Here is a 22329-nt window from a genome sequence, read left to right on the forward strand (position 1 = left end):
AGTAAATGACAGAAGATTAAACAGGTAACATTTTAAAGTCTCTTTGGAAAAAGAGAACAATTTGGCAACATCATGATTATAGACTGCAACACATTTATGAACCACGTGTAATATCAGCTTTTAATAATACTTGATTTAATTACCCAGATTACTGTCTCTTCAGTATTTTCACGGTTATCACTGAACACCTTCAATTTACATTCTTAAATAAGTTACTCTGTAAGTAAAGTATGCTCAGTGTTCTTGTATCTGGACAGTACTTACATTTAATTACAGATGATCTGGATAAGTTTATAGGTATAAAATACATTGAAACCATTTAGAAGTTTTAATGTTTTACATTAAAATCGTTTAAGCTCAACTAGCACTTACTCCAGAATCTAAATGATCACAACAGGACTGACAGTAGCTCAGCTATTTATTTGAACATGCATTTCAAAATGTATTTTGGAACACAGTAGAAAAGAAACTCAAAGAAATGCCAAACAGAGGGAAGCACAGAAGATCAAAACTCCATAGCAGGTTGGATCAATAAAATATTAAACTGCAGTTCTTAAATGTAAGTACTACACTGAGTAGTAGTCTGGTTGGTCTTAAATGGTGTTAAAGCCCTTGTTTTCTACAGGAGACAGTAATAAGCATTTTGCCTATTCAATCCAATCAAGATTTAGGCATCGTGCTATAAAAGCAAACATATCTGACACTTCTTCTATAACTTTAGCAGTTGGCTTTCCTGCTCCATGCCCAGCCTTGGTGTCAACATGGATGAGAAGTGGATTGGTTTGTTTACGGCTTCGGCCCACAATGTGTTGCAGAGTAGCAATAAACTTAAGTGAATGCAGAGGGACCACACGATCATCATGGTCTGCTGTGAGAAGCAGCGTAGAGGGATATTGGATGCCATCTTCTTCTGGTAGTTTGATATTGTGAAGCGGAGAGTACCTGAGAAGAGCACACAAATGTTTACATATTTTTTTTCCTCAAGACCCAACAAGAAAGTCCTCTCATACTGAATTTGTCACAGTGGCATTTGATAGCACTCAAAATACTACAGTTCTTAATTGCATAAATCACAACTGCACTTCTGGAAACTGATAATGTGGTAGTGGCCACTGATCTCTGACTCTCAAATGTGAAGCAAGTACATTTCATTCATTTTAGAGAGGCAGATGCATACATCTCACAGAAATGCCAAAAATATCAGGAATGGGCAACAGGGAAACTACAGCAAAAGCTGTCACCAAGGATCCATGCTGCTGGGAAGAAACAGACAAATTGAGGCCTTTTCCTGGCATATGTATGTAGTCCAGGTCTGCATGTGGATGGCTTCTTCCCACGTAAATTTGGAAACAGTCTCTGATGGCAAGCCACAACTACTCTACAGTTATTACATTTACTCCCTCCAATATTTAGCCCACCTCTAAATGTGCACATACTCTGTGCACACACTTCATTTAGACAAAGCTATACCTACGAATATTGTTGCATTCCTTATATTAAGAGCAGGGTACTATTTGTTCCCTCTGTTAATGACACAAAATAGAGAAAGAAACTTTGCTTTCTTTTTGAATGAATATCCCACTTGAGGGAGGAATATTCATTATGTAAGTCCAATTTTTTTTCAAGAACACATGAGAGATTTGAATGTCTAACCTAACAGATTCCTGGCTTTCTCATATTCATCTAAGGAACAGTGCAAGAGAATTTGCAGTTTATAATTTGTTTGGAAAAGAAGCGAAACGATAGCCACTAAATGTCACTCTACTTGCCTTAAATATTTTTTTGGTATCTGTAAAGGCAACGTCTAAGCAACATTACATACCTTTTTTTTTGTGTTTTCCTACATTTGATAAGCAATTGCCATATTATTGAAAAGAGGGCAAAGGAATACTTCAAGTATTGCCATAAAAGATGTTTCTAAAATTATGTGTTGAGATTTTGTGAGTAAGCATGCGTTTAAGTAGACGCAGAATGACTCTTTCCTACAAATGCATTTCTCCTAATCAGAGAACAAATTTAAAACCTTGCTTCTACTCTACCTTTTCAGAATACCTGATTTCACAGATGTGCAGGCAAGTTTCAGTGTCCAAAATCATGATGATTACTTAGAGAATACATTAAATATTAACTATTATAAAAATGGTCCAAGTTATCTATCGATAAAAGATGAATTATTAAATCTGTTGGTTTGTGCACTGTATTTACAAGAACATGTTTGCCACTTACAGCTTAAATTAGACAATGGAGGTTTTGAAACAATTTAATTACAGTGGGCCCAGCTGATCATCTAGTATTTGGACTAGACATTGATTAATTTTTTTTAATAAATGCTTTAGATCAAATTAGATCTCAATGTACTTGTAGCTCACAACTTTTTAATATCTGAACACTCCATTAAATTTCAAACCAGCCAAATAGCTTAGTAAGTCTGAAGCATTCTCCTGGAATGTCAATCTTCATTATTAAAGGAATAAAAATGCAATAACAGAAGACAAGGTTCTCGAAAAATGTTTTAAAATTCTAGTCCTTAATCTAACACTCATTATTAGCCACATCCAATGAGCAGATCATTACTGTTCTCACACAGCTGTCTCTCTCATCTGCTTTTTTACTTTGTTTTTGTTGTTTTATCATCTTTCCAGTCCTCTCAGCAAGGAGTTAAGAAATGAATTAATATCCTCTTACGGTCTACTGCCATTCAATACCTACAAATAAATCCCATCCACAATGTATAATACAATTCACAATGATGACTGTCTCTCCCTCATCATTAAAAATACAATTTATGTAATGGTTCACTTGAGAATATTCTGTTGTGACAGCCTAAAGAGTCATTATTCAGAAACAAAACCTTACGAGTTGTTGAAACTGCTAGCAGAACAAAGTGTTTCAAAATATTGCCAGTTGACTCAATACGGCTTTGAACATAGTCTTCATGGAAAACTGACTTGTAATGGAATGCTGAACCCCCCAAATCCAGTGTGGGAAAGGATGAAGTAATTCTTGGAATAGATATTGATCACAACAACCTGAAGCTGTTGAGCAGAACATGCATTTTAACAACCACAGGAATATTTAAAAGCACTTACTTGCACAGCCATTCAAACTGTTCTTTACAGTCAGAGCAACCATAGTCAGTGGTCCAAGCGTGGCCAATGGTGTACTTGTGGAACTTGAGCATGTCCATCACTCCCACTTGGGCAATAGCACAACCAAATAGGTCGGGGCGCTGATTAGCACAGGCAGCTTCAACAGGAAAACAACTCTATTAGTATTCATGTCTTAAAGAGATAAGCTCAGTAGTGAAATGTACACTGACAAGTTACTGAATGACCAACTTCCGAAAAGCTGTCTTTTAGAAACTCAAAGGTGTTTTGTTTTTTTTTATTTTAAAAATGTAAAAAAATGTTACATTAAAACAATGTGAAAAGAAATATCCTTTACCTTATAATTCCTGGTGCCAAAAAGCATCAGTATGAAATATCTGACATAAACATTATTGCACTGGGAGAAGAATTCCAGTGAATATGAAGACAAATAGACTTTTAAGGAAAACTGAGTGCAAATACACAAATGGATAAAAATTATGACTCCCAAAGATGGCATGTTCAAAAGAGCTTAAGCGTTATTTCCCTGTTCTGAAAGCATCAAATATGCTGTTCTTTCAAAACTGCATTCCAAACAAGCAAACTGGGTTTAAAGGAGAAATGCACTTTTAAAATATGTGAGCTTTTGGACTACTGAATTGAAGCTGCCTAAATCAATCACTGCTTAAACTTTCAGTATTAGTATCAACAAAAGAAAGGGCATTAAGGAGCCAAAGCCCTACATTTATTGATGGAAGTTTTCTTCCATAGTGACTGTGTAAACCCATTTGAAAACGTTTTTGATAAAAGCAAACTACTACAAAATAAGAGGAATAACCTCATTTTAATAGAGGAAATTGCAGTTGTATTTTTGTTTTTTATGATTTCCATCTTCCTACTACTGGAAGGGACAATTTCTTTAAGAATAATGCTTGTCTCATCTTTTAAAAATAACCACAGTAGGCCCATCTAGCTCTCTGTTCAGCTTATAAGTTTGGCAACTGGCAGATGCTCTGGGAAAAGACACTAAGCAAATACTAGGAGATATTTTGTGCACATTATTAGCTTTTGAACTATCTGTTTAGGTTTTCCCCAAGTTGGAGTTATGTCCAGCCATCCTGTTAAACAGCTATCAAAACATATATACTCTGTAAACACATCTTTAAAAACAGATTTACAAGATGGAAGTTCAGCCTGCAAAATTCTTCCATATATGCTAGCTATTAATTTTTTGGTTTCAATCGGTTTGCCCACTAGAGAAGTCAGAATTACTCATCTGCAGCTTGTGGATCACCATGAACCATTTAAAAATTGGCACTGCACTTGCCCCCTTCTGTTCCTCAGATACTCAGGCTTAGTAGCCTGCAATTTCAAATTAGAGTTCACTAAGGATCTTGAATGTGCACCATCTGGTCCTGGCAACACACTCCTTTTCATATGATTGATTTATTCCAAAACCTCTTCTGCTGATACTTCAGCTTGAGTCAGCTCCTCAGAGTATTCCCCACAAAGAGAGAAACCGGTGCAGGGAACTCCCCAGGAGGGAACATCAATACAAACAGACTATTTAGTTGCTCTGCTCTGCCATTTTCTTTCTTTGATGCTCCTTTTATACCTCACTAAGTTGTACGTTCCACAGATCCTCCGGCCAGCTTTCTGCTTCTGATGCGCATAGAAAGCTTTCATTGCCAATCTTTATATCAGAAGCAATTTGCTCATCAGTATCCTGTCATCCATCAATCCCTGTCAGAGTTTATGCTCTACTCTGTCTTCCTCATTTGGATATGATTCTTTTTTCTGAAGGATGCAATTTTCCTTCTGGTCATCCCTGATATGTAACTATGCTAACTCTTCCTGGGTCCTTTCTGAGCCAACTTCATAAAGTATATATAGTGCCTTAAACAGCTGCCACATAAAAGCTCTTTATACTTTTAAATGACGCTTTTGATCAGATCCCTCCCCTTCATGTTATTTTATGAACATAAATTATATTCTGGTAGGAAAAAAAAGTCAAAACAACTATGATAACATATAATTTTACTAGTCTCTATTTTAGAGTGTCTCTTGAAGCACTGGGTGTTGCTCAGAATTTTGTAAAAAAAATTCCTGCTCCTAGTTCCTGAAGTAGTTACTTCAGTAATAGATCACTTATGGAGACACTCATCCATTCCCATTGCACTCCTTTAATGAGCCATAACACTTAATTATACGCACTAATAAACTGTAACCTGGAACAACAATTTATTCATTAATTTTATTCCTCTACACATAGTTTGAACTTTAAAACTGAGCACAAAAGTAAGATTTCAAAACCTCAAAACTGCTTGTCTAAGCAAACACAAGGTCAAACACTGCATTTGCATGAAGGAGGTTTTCAGCTCACATCTGTGCTGTTCTGCTCAGCTTTGGGATCACGCTGCAGGACAAGGAAGTCTTGTTTTGCAGCTGAATGAGGCAAGAACTTAGGGCTCTGCACTCCTCAGAGACATCTCCTGTTAGTCAGATGAAAAGGAAACAGTATTTTGGAAGAGACACAATGCTCTTCCTTGTAATTTTTTTCTTCAAAAAAATGAGAACTGTCAGTGGGTCCTTGCACCTGAAGCACAAGTTTAGGTCTCTAGTACTGCATGAATATTGCAAAATTTAGTCCTGCATTGATGGAAAAGCACTTACAAGAATTTCCTAAATTTACCTAATTCTACCCTGTGAAAGGAAATCCCTACCTGGCTCATCAAGAGGATGGGAATCCAGATGGACTGTAATCCATCTGCAAATGCAAGGGAAGGTTTCTAACATGAGATTTTTCAGAGCAGGAGGACTAGATCCCTAACACCGGACTCATACTGGAATGAAGAACACTCTGCAGATGTCACTTGCTTCCCCTTACCTAAACAGGGAGCCCGGCTGACTTTTTCAGCCAGTTCTTTTGATGACTAAAGCTGGGTAGAATGAATCTCATCCTGACTGAAACTGAAGTCCACATAACCATAAAATATAATGTAACATCTTGAAAGTTTACCTGCACTTCCAAATACATATTTATACTCACATAAAATTGACTTGTGCAATGCTTGCACTCCCAATCGTGTGCAACCCCTTTAATCCTTTACCTATTGGTGCTCTTATTTACAATGCATAAATATGTCCTGCCACCTGTAACTGAGAAGCACGTAAGGAGAAAGCAAAACTGCAACTTTACAGGTACTTCTTATTTATCTTTACAACAACTGCTTGTTAAAAACAAGAATGCAGGAATAGCCAATGTGGCTTAGACTGTATTAACTCCAAATTCTGTTTCTTATGCTGGATGCTAGTTCACTGAAAAATAAAATAAAATCAACAAAGCCGGTATTCAGCAGCAAATAAACAAGGAAGACTACAAAAGGAAAAGCAAGAAAAGAGTGAGCCTGGCAAATCTGCTGATTTTCTGTAGAGCAGTGGCTTATGAATTTGAAATGCTTTTCTCCTCTCAAAAGTAGTCCAAATCTGTCATGCTGTCACATGCCTTTCAGACTCTTTAAAAAGATACAAACAAACCCCAATATTATTAATTTGTGTTTCCTTCGCCTTTCAAAACTGAACAAAATCACCATCCTTTTTCTCCTACTACTTTGAGATACAGGGATTTAATCAGAAATAAATTTTATATATTTTTAAGTACTGCTTAGACAATGAGATGTTTTTATCACGAGCTTTCCTGTTTAAGAGAAGGCTATTAATTTCTCTGAATTTAAAAACACAGCATTGAATTATATGTGAACAAGATGCATTTTTTACAAAGTGCCACATTGATACATCCCTTAAAAGCTCACAATTTTTTCCAGTAGCTGTACTTGTATTTTACCTTTCTCAACACAGACATTCATAATTTTATTTGTGGTCATGTTTTAAATATACAACAAAAGTAGAGGCAAATTGTTACGTGTCCCTTGTACAAAGGCTTTAAATGCATAAAAGTCATGTTTTCAATCACTCTCCAAGAAGAAGAATGCATGACTACAAAAAAAATGAATGAGAAACTCTGAGGAAGCTTTGCAGGACACATAATTCTAGCTTGTGCTACAAATTACACAAAGTTTCCCAGTGCTATATAAAAGATTTCTGGTTGTTCAGTAATTATTTTGCAATGGTTAGCCTTAAGAAAAAAAATATGTTTAAAGCATTCTTTCTTACTCTGTGATTCTATTGCAGACTTAGCTCTACCATACAAGACAGTAATTCTAAGTGTGGCTTTTAACAGTGAGCCCTTGCTAGAGACTGCAGAACCTCAGTGTTGTATGCAAACTGCAAATGAAGTACAATTGTGTACATTTAACACCTGATATATAAATGCATTGACATGCTGGCAACTTTTGAAAAGAGGTTCTCATAATTTTTTGTCTGGTTACTTTGATAAACCCAGCACCAAAGCCAGGAAATAAATGAGCAATTCTTACCAACTAAGAGGCCCCCATTTGAGCCTCCATTAATAGTCAGCTTCTTTGGGGATGTGTAGCCTTCTTTGATGAGGTATTCTGCAGCGCACTGAAAGTCATCAAAGCAATTTTGTTTGTTGGCCAAGATACCACCTAGCACACAAATAAAACAAATCAGTTGATAACATAAAATCCATTTGACAACAAATCTTCAGAAAAAACACGTGTGCAAAAATACCTGGGAACAATTCCAGTTTCATGAACATTTTTATAATTTATGTAGCTTAGAAGGACAGCAAAATGATAGATTCTTTCAACACAGAGAGGGTATAAGATAGTTCTGTCAATAAATAGTGATGCTTTCAGAAACTCTGAATAATACATACCTAATACTGTGGAGTGAGTGCCAAGTAATGTTCCTAACCAGTGAAATTAAAGCTAAAAGCTTTACATTGCAAAATATATACAAAATGACCACAAACAATCCACTTGAGGTTTGATCTAATGGGACTTCACCAGCACTAAACTCAGTGACAGTTTCTTAAGGCAACAAAGCTTCAACTTATAAAATACAGTATATAAAATAAGCACTTCGGAATTCCTGGACTTAGAAAATGTGGCTGGTAATTTACTTTTTTCTTCCCGTTGGTTCTTTTCAAATCAGATGATATACATCTGTGGTCAAAAAGGGACTACAGAGCTGCATCTTGATTTGAAATTTTGTTAATTAACTACCAATATGGAAATGCTTAAGACACTGCCATCCTGTTGAACAAAATTCCAAACGTGATGAGGAATAAATCATGACTGAAAATGTAGGTCCAGATGGCATCATCAGTAAGACTTCCAGTTCTCAAAACAAAAAATTTTGCAGAATAAGATAGGAAAGGAAAATGATGGTTCTGCCCTATAATCTTTCAATGATTAGAGCAGAATAATATCAATCTAGAGAACTCACAGCTGGCCAAATCTTATAATCTTCCTGCTTTAGATGCTTGTTTGGCAAGAGACTAAAACTGGCTTCTCCTTGAGGGTTATTCTGCCTTAAGATGTGGTTATGTTCTTTCTTATGCAATTAAATGCTAGTACAAAATGGAAACTAGGAAGAAAATGCTCACATTACTGTAGCAAAGGTGTGGTCCAGCATAGCAAGGGTTCAATGGATGCACAAGTCAAACTCCAGTTCCTTCTTTGTTTAAAAGCTGGATGTTTATTCTAGGCTAATTTCTTTAGGCTTCCACTGTGGTCCAGGAACCTCCAGGGGACTTAATTCTACCCTGAACTAAGTGAGATCAGGTATAATCTGACATGTCTCTTTACTTCCTTTGTCCAGCCAGTGATCCTAGACACCCAGTTAACACTGGGTGCTTTATTTCTATTTTGCAAAAGTTTGATAAGATAACTCTGACATTTGGTCATACAGATCTTGTAGAACTAGGACCAGTAAATTTTTCATTTTCTGTTTAACAAATACATGTCATTCTCACATTAACAAGACCATTAAACAGAGACATACTGAAACAATGCAAAAGTCTTCAAAGGTGTGGGAATAAAGGAGAAATAAATCTTACTCTTCGCTCAAATTTCAGGTCTGGTGTAAGATCAGGATCCTATCTATACAATTACATCTAAGTAAACAGATTTCTCTAATTGCTTCTGGAATTAACAAAGATCAGATGCATATCTTATTATACAACTGCAATAAAACACTTCAATCAAAATTAGGCAGGAAACAGGTGGACCAAAGAAGCATTATCATATTAAGATAAATTTTATTAAAATCTATTACAAACCAATCAGCAAAATAAAATGAATGAAGGATACTTCATCTTTAGCAATAATATCCTGTATCAGCAAGCATATATACCTTCTATTTATGAAACTATGACATACTTAACTCAATTGTGAGGAAATGACCCAGGCAAAAAGTTACCACAGATGAAATAGTAAAACCAAGATGTAATGATCTGGGAATAGCGTTTTTGTTTGATAAAAAGTTTGCATGGATTACCCCCATGGCAAATTGCAGCACTTGTTTTTGTGCATTTGCCTTCCTGACATCTCCAGCAACTTAACTACCAGATTCCTGGGGTGCAAATAAGGTATCACCATTAAATAATGATGGGTATGTTATAGAGACAAGTAGGACTTTTTCCAGCTTTTTCCTCTGGTGAAGGGATGCAGAAAATTGTCAACAATAAGGCAAGTGAAGAGACAATCAAAGGATTAAGGCAAGGATTGCATGAGAAAAACATGGACAGAAATACAACAAAGCTATTAAGAAAAGGGGAAAAGAGATTGACAGGGTTTTGTAGTGAGTGACCTGGTTTCCCCACAGCATAGAAGTCAGCTTAAAAAAGCCAAAAAGGTCAAAAGCCTGCCTACAAGAAATTAGATCCCTGAAGACAGTGTGGAGGGGGATGACATGTTACTGGACTTAGGGAGCTGACTGTTTTCCTACGAACATCAATCACGTTCATCAAATATTAAAAAAGATCTACCTATAAACTATGCAAAAACAATCTGGAAGTTAAATTTAGTACTCTGAACTTCACACCTTCTGTAAGGTTCCGCAAAAGGTTTCCTTTTTTGTGTGATATAAAGACAGTCTAAATACTGCTGTTGTCTTGGTCATCTAGAAATGAGGTGCCATGTACACCTGCAAATAATAACACAGGTGTGGGAAAGCAAACCAGATCTCCTGCAAAGTAGACATTATCCTGAACAGATTTTCAAAAAAAATAACCACACTTTCAAATCCTTAAGTTTAGGGAACTTGATAGTGCTTAAATAACCACAATAATTTTCTTGGAAAACATTGTGTTTGTGCAAAACTCTTTTTAATTAGGTTGCAAAAATTAAGACAATCTAAGGAAAACCAACAGACAACACTAGACAATGTACAGATCTAACAAAAGAGGCAGGAAATACTTTACTTTTCTACGGAGCAAAAGGCAAAAGATGATGTGAGTATAGAACAGGGAGTGAAGAGAAAATGTAATTTCCATTGTTAAGTCTTCAGTTTTATTCCTCTACTTGGACTGATTTACCTTTGTGCCAGGTCTCTCCATATTCACCACCACCCCTGATGTTTGCCACTGCCAGAACACCTCCTAGATGTCGCACAAAAATAAGTCTCGACACACTGAAAAAGCAAACAGATAAAGGATTATTTTTAATTTCCAATTTTTATATCCCTATTACTTTTTAAAAAAAACTTTGAGAGAAAGATATTCTCTAAAATCAATGATGAAATCATGAATGAACTCCCCCTTGATGGCAAATCCGAGTAGTCAGGCTTTTTTCAATGGCTATCCATGGAAATTAAACCCTTTGCAGTGTCGGGAGAGGAAGGAACCAGTGCTGGTCCATTCTTCCTTCTTTAGTTCTGCACTTTGAAGGAGAGTGATGAGTGAAGATAACAGAAGATTTCTCTACGGACATGCCACCACTTTTAATTATCTTCAAAGCCTTCAGCATGAGGACTAGAGGTACACAGTACCACTGGACCCCCATAGCTTGCTGAACTGTTCCTCTTCCATAGGTCCTCTGCTTTTTCAGAGAGCAAAGGAAGGCTTAGCCCAAATTAAGAAAGCAAAGAAATAAGACTTAAGATCAGCACTTTATCTTTGTTTATGAGCACACCTTTTCAACTTCTGCTTAATGTAATTTTTGGGGGGCCTTTATAAAGCTGCGTTTGCAAAGAAAAACTCTGCTTTTGTCACTGTTTCGTGCTGGGGTCTGCAATCAAGTTCTGGCCAATGCCCCTTTTATTTATTCGCCACTTCTGTCACTAAATACAAGACAAACAGTAAAAAATAAAATTACAAATTCTGTCTCCCTAGTATCCATCTCTGGAACCTGACTGAAAGCTAAAGTACCATAGTTTTTTTTCCTTACATGCCAAATTGAAAAAGTATCAAAGCTACTGATAACATGTCAAAAAGGACTGGAGTAATTGAAATGATACTTAACCATTAAGTAAAATAGATCTCTGATCTGTTGAGGCAGTAGCTTAACATAGCAGAAGTTGCAGATGGCAAACCACACATGTGGAAAAGACCAGTAAAATATTCAAGTTTAATCCTATCAAGTCTTTCTTTTTCCTCTAGTAGGTTTATATTTCTTATTTGCTTGAAATCTTTGCTCACACAAGAAACCACTGCCTGCAGAAATCAATCCTGTTCAACTATGAGAGCAAAAAAGGATTTGGCCTTTTTACCTTGAAGTCGCCCTATTGCTTATCAGAAACATCTTGAAAGACACTCTTACAGTGTGTATCACATGGATGTAGCATCCAAACAGGTATATTTTTCACACTTCCCAAAGCAATTATCTATATACTGGCACTTGTTCTTGGGAGTATATACTAAGGATTAAGGAAACAAGAAGAAAAGCCTAAGGATAACTGAACAGAGATTTTTCTGTTTTCTTAATCCATCAAAGGAAAAATTTTCACTTTGGCTGGTTATCTGCAGCCATTAGATGCCTCAGGAAGCATGAATTATCTTTGTACCTGTAAAATCAATTCTGAACTCCATCACTGTGAATTGTATTTTCTTTAGATTGCTGTGACATGCTGATCAGATGCAAGATCAATATTCCATACACACGCTGTGGAAAGGTCAGAGCACCCTAGTCTGCCAAACTCCAGGATGCCTAGTTTCAATGCGCTGCTGCACAGCCAATGTGGAGTAGCCTGATAGTAGGTTGATTCATGAGACTGTGGCTTCTTAATTTTTGGTATGTAAGAGCCAAACCTTGCAGAATATTCTGCACTTTTTTTCCCCGTCTCTGTTCCAAACAAAACTAATAGAAACCTTTCGGTACAAACTTAATCTCCTAGTAATCAAATATAGCAAGTACAGGAATTCCAAGTAAGGTAAGAGCTTGCTACCCAAATATGCTGCCAGAGAATATTTAAAAAATAAAAAAATCCTGAACAGAGTCCATCCTCTTCCATCTGCTGGAAGAAACTGCCCATCTGAGGGATCAGCATATTCCACCAGTAAAGAATCTGTGAGCAATGCAAAACCAAAGTACTGAGTGCATCCTATCCTGTCCATGGACTCCCGTAACAGGGATGGTACCTTGATGATAACTTTTGAAGGAGTCTAAGTGCCTCTAAGATCTCATCAGATATGCAATAAGCATTAGAGGAAACTAAACTCTGTTTCTATAAGCAAACAAATTTTCTGTTGCACAGACTTTCAATGGTATAAAATCCAGAGTCTGGTAACAACCATTATACTACCAAGATTATAAATAAAGTTTAGTATATCTGTGCTCACTCCCAGCAATACTACTGTGATTTAGACACTTCAGAAAGCATTACCCCATAAACCCAAACATATACATCCAGTAATGTCACTGCCAACGACAATTAATACCCACTCTAGTATGGTTAGTCGTAAAGCAAGTCAGGCCCTAAAGTTGACCAATCCTTCGAGGCAGATATGTGTAGAGATTATAACAGCCTTTCTCAAAGTGACTGCTAAGTCCAAGAAGCTATGTTTTATCACGCATATTACCAGCACTCATTAACTTTTTAAAAAAGTAAAAATTCCAAGTGATTGCTTCCAGAATTGATTCCAAGCCAACTTGGGTGTCTTAGTTACAGCAAACTGCCCATTCACTCTGGATGCCTACAAAATACCTCATTCTGCAGAGGCAAGTCTGGCTCCCTGCTCTTCCCAACAGTTTCTGTAGCCTTTAGTGCATTATTCCTGGTTTTCCTTCTCTCCTGGGAGCAGTGTAAAGAAAAGGAGCAAGGGAAATGGGGTCAGGAAGGAGCCAGTGGAGGGAGCAGAAGACAGTTACTTCCCTGGAGAGCTCCTTCCAGACACTATCACTCTTAAGAAGCATAACACAAAAAACAAGAAGACAGGTATTGTTTTTAACAGTATAGAACAATGTAAGGAACAAGAATACTTTGCCAGAATTACTGACCTGCTGTCAGATATTACAGCTGACAGGAATGCAGGCTAGGGCACTGGTGACAGGGAAAAAATACTGAGTCACTGAATCTGGTTCTTTCTTGCCTTTTGTGGAGCAGAAGGGCACAGCAACAAAGAAACCAGAAGAGTAATCTTGCACTCTGCACCCTGGCTGCTGTGTTGCCTGACCTTCCTCTGGCCTTTCCCTGCACCAGCTTTTTGCTTAAAGGCTTCGTACAACCTGGCCCTGTGGCAGTGAAATGCAATTTCACAGTCTGCTTCGCAGTCAGCTGTATTCCAGGATGCATTAGAAACTGCTTCTCTGTATCTACAGAGACACATACAGAACAGTGAAGGGAAACACGGTGGTTGCTGCAGGGTAATTAGCTGAATCTGAGGCATTAGTGGTGGGTTTGGGATGGCATTTCCCAAGCAGCTCTGCCAAGCCACTGCTGACAGTTCCATCAGCTTTAACTTGCACTTGCTATGCAGGCTGCATAATTAATGACAGTGCTCTAGCGGGCATCATATTCAAAATGCTACCAAATGCAGCTCTTCAGTCTGGAGGAGCATATAAAAGATGCATGCTTGTATTCAAAAATAAACCACTACTGTAACTGACTTAATGACTTTGGCCTATAATTTTCATAGTTATTTCTGGATCCTCCAGCCTGTTGGTTTGCTTCCATTGCTTTCAGTGAAAAGGACTCCATTTTCATTTTTTTTGTATTGGAGAATAAATGAAATGCAATATCAGTTCCTGAGTTAAGCAGAAATAAGCTTCCCAAGCCACAGAGCTGCCTCATGTTAATGGGTGTGAAACACCAGTGAGAAAACATTGTATTGACTTGAAGAAATAAAAGACAAAAATGAATCACTGGAAAGAAGACAGAACGCTTTGTGAAATGTTGTAGGAGCCTTAAGTTGAAACAAAAAATCAGGAGCATTTCTCCAGGAACTTCTGCTTGTTTGTTTGTTTAAAGGTAAGCAGGCTACTACTCGTTTGCATTTCCATAGCTACATCTCAGCTCAGAACCAGGTGAACCATGCAGTAAGCCTCGGCCTCGACCATCTCACGGCTGCTTTCTAGTACTCATGCCTATGGTCACCTACAAAAAAGTGACTGAATTGTGGCGCTAGGCTGTGGCTGGAGCAGCACTTGGACATGCAAACTAACTGTGGAATACTGCATCATATAATAATAGAGATGTAGTCAAACATTACTTGAATCTGCCAGTTAAAGGGGGAACTGGATGTCCTGCCTTTCTGGCATAAATTCTCTATTACAATTTCCTTCCCCTGATCTTGCAGGCCTGCTTTTGGAACATGCTTCCTCAGTGACTACTCAATTCTCAGGTTATTAATAATGAAGATGCATTTGAAGGCTTTGGCTTTCCTTATTTTTCTTTTAGAAAGACAAAGATTGAGAAGGGATGAGTTGATATTATAGGGAGAGAATGAGGCGGGAGGTGTGGCGAACCGTGTTTTACTTACCTTTTCAGAGGGATAATGTATTTTGATGTGGAGGTGAATGATAGTTCTCTCTAAAGCATTTACTTTAAAGGGACAGGTTCATATTCCTATTTCACGAACTGTATAAATAATGTTTCACAGGGTTCAGGAAGACTGGGTCACTGTGCCCACCCCTCATCCTCCTCTCTTCTGACCATAAGCTGCACCCTCTTGCTGCTCTTCACTGGACTCCTATGGGAGTCAATCTTCAACTTGCCACAGTGGCAGAAAACCATCCACTCTATTTTGTTGGGTTAGTTTTCTGTCATTCGTGAGAGGCAAATCAGCTTAGCAAAGGTTCCAGCAAACACCAGGCCCAATGGATGGGAGGTGGAAGAAGTCACTGTGAGACACCATCTCCTTTTACCAGCAGCCAGCTCATGTCAGCATTACATGAAAATTTACCTTAAATCAACAGATACGTATTTACTTTAAAAAAATAAAACATGGATAGTTTTATCACAGTTTTCAGCATCTACAATAAATTGTAATAAATCAGTGCTTGAACCTAATCTAAAAAGGAATTTAGAAACTATTCTGATTATATAATTCTGCCTCTCAAAACCCAAGGGCAATTAAAAATGTAGCTTTACAAGGCATATAAAAAGCTTACAAATAATTATAGCACACAAGATGGGAAGCCCATTGTTAGACAAGGTATTTGCTAGAAAGGATGATAAACTGTAAATGCTATTTATTAATACAATCACAGTGACCTGGAAAAGCAAGCACTACAAAGGATTTCTTAAAATGTTCTGACTCTAAAGCAAGATGAGTAGCACCTGAACTTAACAGGATGGTTTCATAATAGATTATTTTTGTGTTGGTGAGCTGCTCTTGTATAATCTGAAAAACTGCTCCCCATTCAGTCCTTTGCATTTCTGTTTTCCTCCTGTTGCCTAGAAGCATTTCTTGGGTATTACAGCCAATCACTGCCTTTTGGTAAGTCTATATTCAAATTCCCTTGCTGAAGAAATAAGCCTTGTTTTTAAGGAGATCATCTATACAATAGAGATTATGGCTTTTGAGGGCTAGAAATCCTGATTTGCACATAGCATATTTGGTTTACAATGCATTGCTCTGCATTTGCAAAGCCCACATCATACGTATCTCAAGACAATCTTCCCTGATCATTAAGGAACAGAGTAGGATTTTGCTTCCAATGTAATTTCCTTACAAGTATAATATGAAAATACAGCCAATATACATTCATTTAAACAACTATTTTATTTCCTATAATGTTTTAGGCAATTGTATAACTTGGAAAAGATAACTTCTTATGTTATTAGTTCAGGAAAGGGCTCAAATCCTTACTTAAGACATGTCCATATGATTTTCTGTTGAACCTCACAGGACTTCTCTGCTCTGACATAGGTCTTTCTGTGACCTTGGGTAAAACCCTTGAATTCAGAACTAACAAAACAGACAAATGATGCTTGGAGACAGATGTGCAGTCCTTATGGCCCCCATGTTACTTCTCAGGCACCTGAAATGTGTTACTCCATAAGATCCACAGTCCACCCCGCCCTCAGTCTGTGACAGCTGTTAACACCAGATACTTCAGAAGAGGGTATAAATTACTCTGCTTACCTGTAGCTTGGTGTAATTGATATGTTGAAACCTCCATATCCATACAAGAAGGCAGGGTGAGAGCCATCCAGTTTAATTCCTTTCTTATGGATAATAAACATTGGGATCTTAGTACCATCTTTGCTAGGGTAGAAAACCTAAGACAAGAGAAAAAGAAATATGAAATGTTATTATTGTCACAGCTCTCTACAACTGCTACTAAAAAGAATCAGAGGCAACGACTTCCACAGTGTCCAATGGGTAAAATGTTCCAAGGAATCTGCAACAGTTGCCTGGGTCAGGTTCCGTGATGGCCATCACCTGCTTGGTGGCTGAATAGCTCTGGAAAATGCATCAAAATAAGACAACACAAAGGATACGACAGTATAATTTTTATGTATTTTATCCACTGGTTCTACATACAAGGGGGTTTAAGAAAATACTACAAAACCAATACAGTTTTTTGCAAGAGAAGACTGGCATTGTGAAAATGCAAGAACTGCATGGTTCATCATATATGAAAGCAGCAAAGACTGAGATGACAAGAAGGATGAACAGAACTAAACCTAGACTTCCAATCTAAAATCACGATTTCTAAAAACTTCTCCTTTTTAAAAAATCAAAATTTCAGACACTAGAGAACAGAGGACAGAGAAGAAAGAAGCTCATGGTAGGGTGGTCGCTTAGTAACACCCCACTAAATATCACATTTTTTTGGATAACAGAGAGTTAAGTTACTACCAAATAAATATGCAAAACTCTCTGAAGATCTCATCTTATGCCACTGAAATCCCAAAGAATTCCTTTGTACCAGTTGATGTAGCAGTCTTTGCTTATAAAAACACACATTAAATCACAGGCAGAAGGCCAAAGATATTTAAAAAGTCACAGTATTTTGGTTTCAGTACAAATACATTGGCATCAACAATATTTTTCAACAGAGTCACTCTACACACCAGACTCAAGTTAAAAGAGTAAACTTTGAATAGCTGAAGACACTGTTTCTCACTAAGTCCTGTGATAACAGCAAAAATATGACTACTCAACACTTGTACATGCAGCAGAAATTCACCAAAGCAAGTCTGTATCCAGCAAATGGGGACTAAGCATTGTCTCAGGAGGACAGTAACATAAGACAGAAACTTCTGTAGGCCTCAGTATATTTTCAGTACATTTTTACCAAGCAGCTAGAAACAAGACCCTAATGCTGTAGAACCCCCAAAACCCATTCGGCAAGACAACCGAACTACCTTCTGCCTTTCAGGAAAACAGCTCAAACCCCACAAATTATCCACATAGTACATGTTTTCATATGTCTTTCTATTACTTCTACAGCACTGTGTGATCTTAACAGCTAAATTCCGTGCGCATACTGCAATTGCTTAACAGAGTTTCTGTATCTTCTTATTTTGATGCATGTATCTGCCTGCCTGCTCTAATTCAGGACCCAGAGCGCTTTATTTTGCCAGTCAAGCAAACCATGTGGGTGTGAATGCAGTTTACTGCTTGTTGTGAAGTTCTGGCTGACTATGTTTCATTGCTTTGGTTTTAGCATCATTACTTGCAGCTTCTTGTCTAATCAGAACAAAGGAGAAGTAAATGAGGAATGACATTCTTACCATTTTGTGGCATGTTTATAACCTCTGTGCTTTTAAAGGAAATAAACCTACCACACTTTATAATCATATGGTCAACAGGATCTATTTTTATAACACATGAATCTCAACAGTAATACGAACCTGTGCAACACATTTATTCTGAGCATTGCTTGTAATGTGAAACATGTAAATCCACGGCATGTTGAAAACAAAATAACTGCATTTAATTTTAGTTTAATTATTGCTATGGAAATGTGAGAAATTTCAAATGAAACCACATTTACCTCCAAAGGCTTCACCAAAGCTTTTAGACATATTCCAGACAAAATTCAGTATTTAACTGTTCCAGCAGATGGAAAATTTCAGAACAAAACCCTGGAGGCATTTTTACATGGATGAAGTCACTGTTTTCTACTCCTGCCACAACTATACCTTTCCTGACAAAACACTCATCAGAACTCACTGCAGCAAAATAAAAAGAATTCTCATTTTTAGTATGTAGCTGAATACTATAAACAAATAAAATATCTGATGGACAGAAGAACTGCTGAGGCTGGTGATGAGGGGTTACAGAGACTCCTCTCCAAAATGTTATCTATCAACTCCAGTTGCTGTCGGTAATTTATGCAAAGTGAGCACCTGTCCCTCCTATGTTTCTAGTCACTTACTGCTGTTGGCTAGTCCTTTCCTGATGGTTAAAGGATGCCACTGATTTTCCTGCTTCTTTCTGAACAAGAGGATATTTTTTCAACCACTCTCTGAAAACTGTCTTCAGTAGCACTTTTATCATCATCAGTTAATATTAAATAATGTGCCATTAAATGAAAGCTCAACAAAACCAAAGATGCATGTCAAGGTGACACCTGCAATTTAAGTTTTCACTCCTATCTTTGCTAAAATAATGATTACCTCTCCCTCCAAGATGAACAAACAGGAGAGGGGGTGGAAATCAATTTAGTGAGACACCGAGATACGTGAAGCTATTTAACACCTCCAAATAGAATATTTTCAACAACCAATTCAATCTCACCTTTAAATTAGGTGTTATGTCTAAAGCAAGTCCAATGGTTTATTCATGTAACCAATAAAGGGATGTGCTTCTATCTCAAAGATTAAGGTAAACTGGAAAGGGCAAGCCCTAAAAAGAAGAATTTCCCATGATGGTGTTTCATAACTAATTTTAGAAGCTCTCAGCTTTTACATGAGTAAATGCTCATAAAAGGTTACTATTGTTTTCTGCTTTATCACAGTTAGGAGTGACCCACTTGTACTGGCTACATTGTATTACTCATTGTGTATATATGGACTAAAGGCTCCCATGTCACTACCGTCATTAGTACACATAAGCAGAGAACAAATCAGCAAAGCAATTTTGGGGGTAAAAGAATTGGGAGTAATGCTTCATATATATTCGTATGAATAATGAAACTCATCATTTAAGGAGGGGCAGGCTAAAAATAAATATTTTTAGCCTCCAGGAATGCACCAGCAAACTGTGTGGTTGACAGGGCACTCCTGCTGCATGCAACCCTTCATGCTATTCTAGGACGATAGCAGGAGCAGTACACCAGCCCTGAAATAGCTGCAGCTAACTTCAGCTCACACTGAAGTCCCTTATTTGTCACATGGCAGAGGAGTCTCGGTGTCAGAAAGAATCGCCTTCAATTCAGACGCTGGAACCTGAGGCATAAATTTATAGCACCTACTCCGATTATTGCAACCTGGAGAGAAAGCAACAGGTTTGCACAATTACTCATTACTATAAACTACATGAAGATTAAGCTATACAATCTTACTCATTCTTCCTTAATGCATACATATATATTTATATAGTGTTGAGGTTTTTTGGTTTTTTGTTTGGGAACAATCAGCCAGCACTGTAGACACAAACCTAAATTCAGAAAGACTCTAAATGTATCCACGTCTGCCCCTGCAGTGACAATAAGCATCCTCTCTACTGTATCACCAGGAGGGAAAATGAAGTATTTTAGCTCTTAAAAAGCTAAGAGAATTTGAAGGAGAGAGGCTGGAGACAAAGTTTTTCTTTCAGCCAGACACTGACACTTACAAACAGGCCTAAAAATAATTCTGGCAATCATCCACTGTGCACTTCTCTTGTGAGTAAATATGAAATCAGTATCTTTGACTATTAAATGAAGTGATACAATCACAAATAAAGAAACAAAACTAATCTGCCTGAATACTCACATTGTGCCACATAATTAAAAATACCTAAAACTACTGAAATTGGATACAAACTTCCACTTTTAAAAATTAAAAAACATAGCAATTTGTGACCATTCACTTTTTCTCCTTCATCTGAACATTTTCTCTGTTTAAACATGAAGAGATTAAAAGATGTATGTAATTACAATTGTTTGGGAAAAAAGTGCAGGTACACCTGAAATTATCTTACTTTTAGAGAATAAAAAAATTTTTCTAAGCAAAAAAACAAGCCCAAACTTGTACAGATTTAAAATTAATCTTATAAAGGTAAGATTTAACATAGGTTTTGAAATACTGCTGAAAAGCACAGAATAAAAAATAACCTTATCTGAACAATTGTAATGCATGTATTTTAAGCTGTGAAAGATGTATGAATGCCTAGAAACTTTTTATAATTTTTTTGCCTCGTTCACTAAATTAAAATCTAATTAAAAAGTTTGGCTCTTCAGAAAGAATTATTTACTGTAGTTAATACTTGAATTTTACATATGAAAAGAAACTTTGACTTCTGGGACTTGAAAACATCCCCCAAGTCACAGTAGGCTAACTATTCTTTGAAAGCCACTAGTGATTCTAAAAATGTCTCTCTCAACTTCTCTTTCAAGATTAGTACTACATACCAGAGATATCACTTCTGTCTATGTCTTTGTGTGCTTGATCAAAACCAGGTAACAGTTACACTTGTTGCTGGATTGACATCCATTGTGTGAAATGCTGAAGAATTTTACAAAAAGCAACTAAAAAGGTATAAAAGTCATGCTAGAGTATCTTACTATGTTCAATAATTTAGGTTTAATAACACAGAACAGTGCCTCTAAAGTGAGCTTTGTTCCAATGTCTTCTCTATTAGTTTTACTAAGATATTTCCATTTGAAGCACACACAGGATGTAGCAGTCTCGTGAAATTTAGCAGCTGTCTTCTGCTTCTAGGTAAGAAAGACTGCCCTCTTACACAGTTGCTGTGATTCCACTAGCGGTCACCACAAAGCTACAGGCTGTGCTAGAGGAATACAGAATCCTGCTAAGTCCCAGCACACTACAGGTATGAGTGAAGCATGCATGGATGTGTTGAGCAGTTCAAAGGCAAAAACTAATTCAGTTTTTATTTCCTGGAACTGCATTTCAAGCATCCAGTTTCACATAAATTATTTCCTTCATTTTGTGTGAAATGAAGATTTCTCATCACACTTACACCAACATTTGTGGCTTGAGATTTGGGGAAGAAAAGCATAAGCAATTCATACGAAACTACTTAATGTCATGCACGTTTTCCCAAACATCACAAATGCTTTTGAAAGGCTCATCAGTTTAAAAATCCTCCCCCAATTTAAGGGAGCAGTCTTTGGAGAAGGCTTTTTTTACAAAGACAGTGGCATCAGGGTGTTCAAACCTGTATTTAGGTACAGTTATTGGTGCCTGAAGTTGCACAATACTGCACAGCAACACCTCTGACTAACAGCTGCTACTTATTGCTTCAGAAAGGCAAGTCATTAAGACTCTTGCCTTCACATCAGCAAGTATGAACACTGGCAGACAGGGAGAAATCCTCTCCTTGAGATGCCAGGGCAGAAATTTCATTGATTCAAAGAGAATTGTGTGCTGCTATGCACACTCCTCCTCACGTCTCATTCAATCCCTCATCACTTCTGACCTTACAAGAAAACCTGATACTAATCTGGGGCTAGAGACTATATATCACATCACGAGCTACCTGTAAGAGTAGCTCTTGCTAACCAGCAGTCTTTGTATTCTTGTATACAGGATGAACCAGAAGCCAGGAGAAGAAAACTATTACCACTCTACACAGCAAATCCATGTGATCCCAGGTTTCCTTTCTTCAGAGGGGAATCCTCATCAATCTTCTTAAAGCCTTTTAAATTAGCTTCAAAGCAATTCAGTGTGGGTTGCAAAGCTTGCTTAATACAGAACTGGACAGGGGCCAAAGTAACTCAGTACAGTAAAAATTCAAGCAGGTAAAGCCCAGAAA

The 22329-nt window shown here is 37.3% G+C and overlaps 1 protein-coding gene across 1 annotated transcript in view; it reads right to left on the reverse strand.

The window, feature by feature from the left end:
* Positions 1-400: 400 nt before the first annotated feature.
* The window catches only part of LOC138717806 (prolyl endopeptidase), a 105002-nt gene continuing 83073 nt past the window's right edge, over positions 401-22329 (reverse strand). Inside the window, exons 11-15 of the mRNA XM_069851661.1 lie at positions 16540-16676; positions 10552-10646; positions 7523-7654; positions 3090-3246; positions 401-942 (exon numbers count right to left, since the gene is read on the reverse strand). Of these exons, the coding sequence (XP_069707762.1) occupies positions 648-942; positions 3090-3246; positions 7523-7654; positions 10552-10646; positions 16540-16676 (816 nt within the window). The 3' untranslated portion in view covers positions 401-647. The remainder of the gene's footprint in view (positions 943-3089; positions 3247-7522; positions 7655-10551; positions 10647-16539; positions 16677-22329) is intronic.

Source organism: Phaenicophaeus curvirostris, chromosome 2 (assembly GCF_032191515.1).
Source record: "Phaenicophaeus curvirostris isolate KB17595 chromosome 2, BPBGC_Pcur_1.0, whole genome shotgun sequence".
In the NCBI taxonomy this organism is placed as follows: domain Eukaryota; kingdom Metazoa; phylum Chordata; class Aves; order Cuculiformes; family Cuculidae; genus Phaenicophaeus; species Phaenicophaeus curvirostris.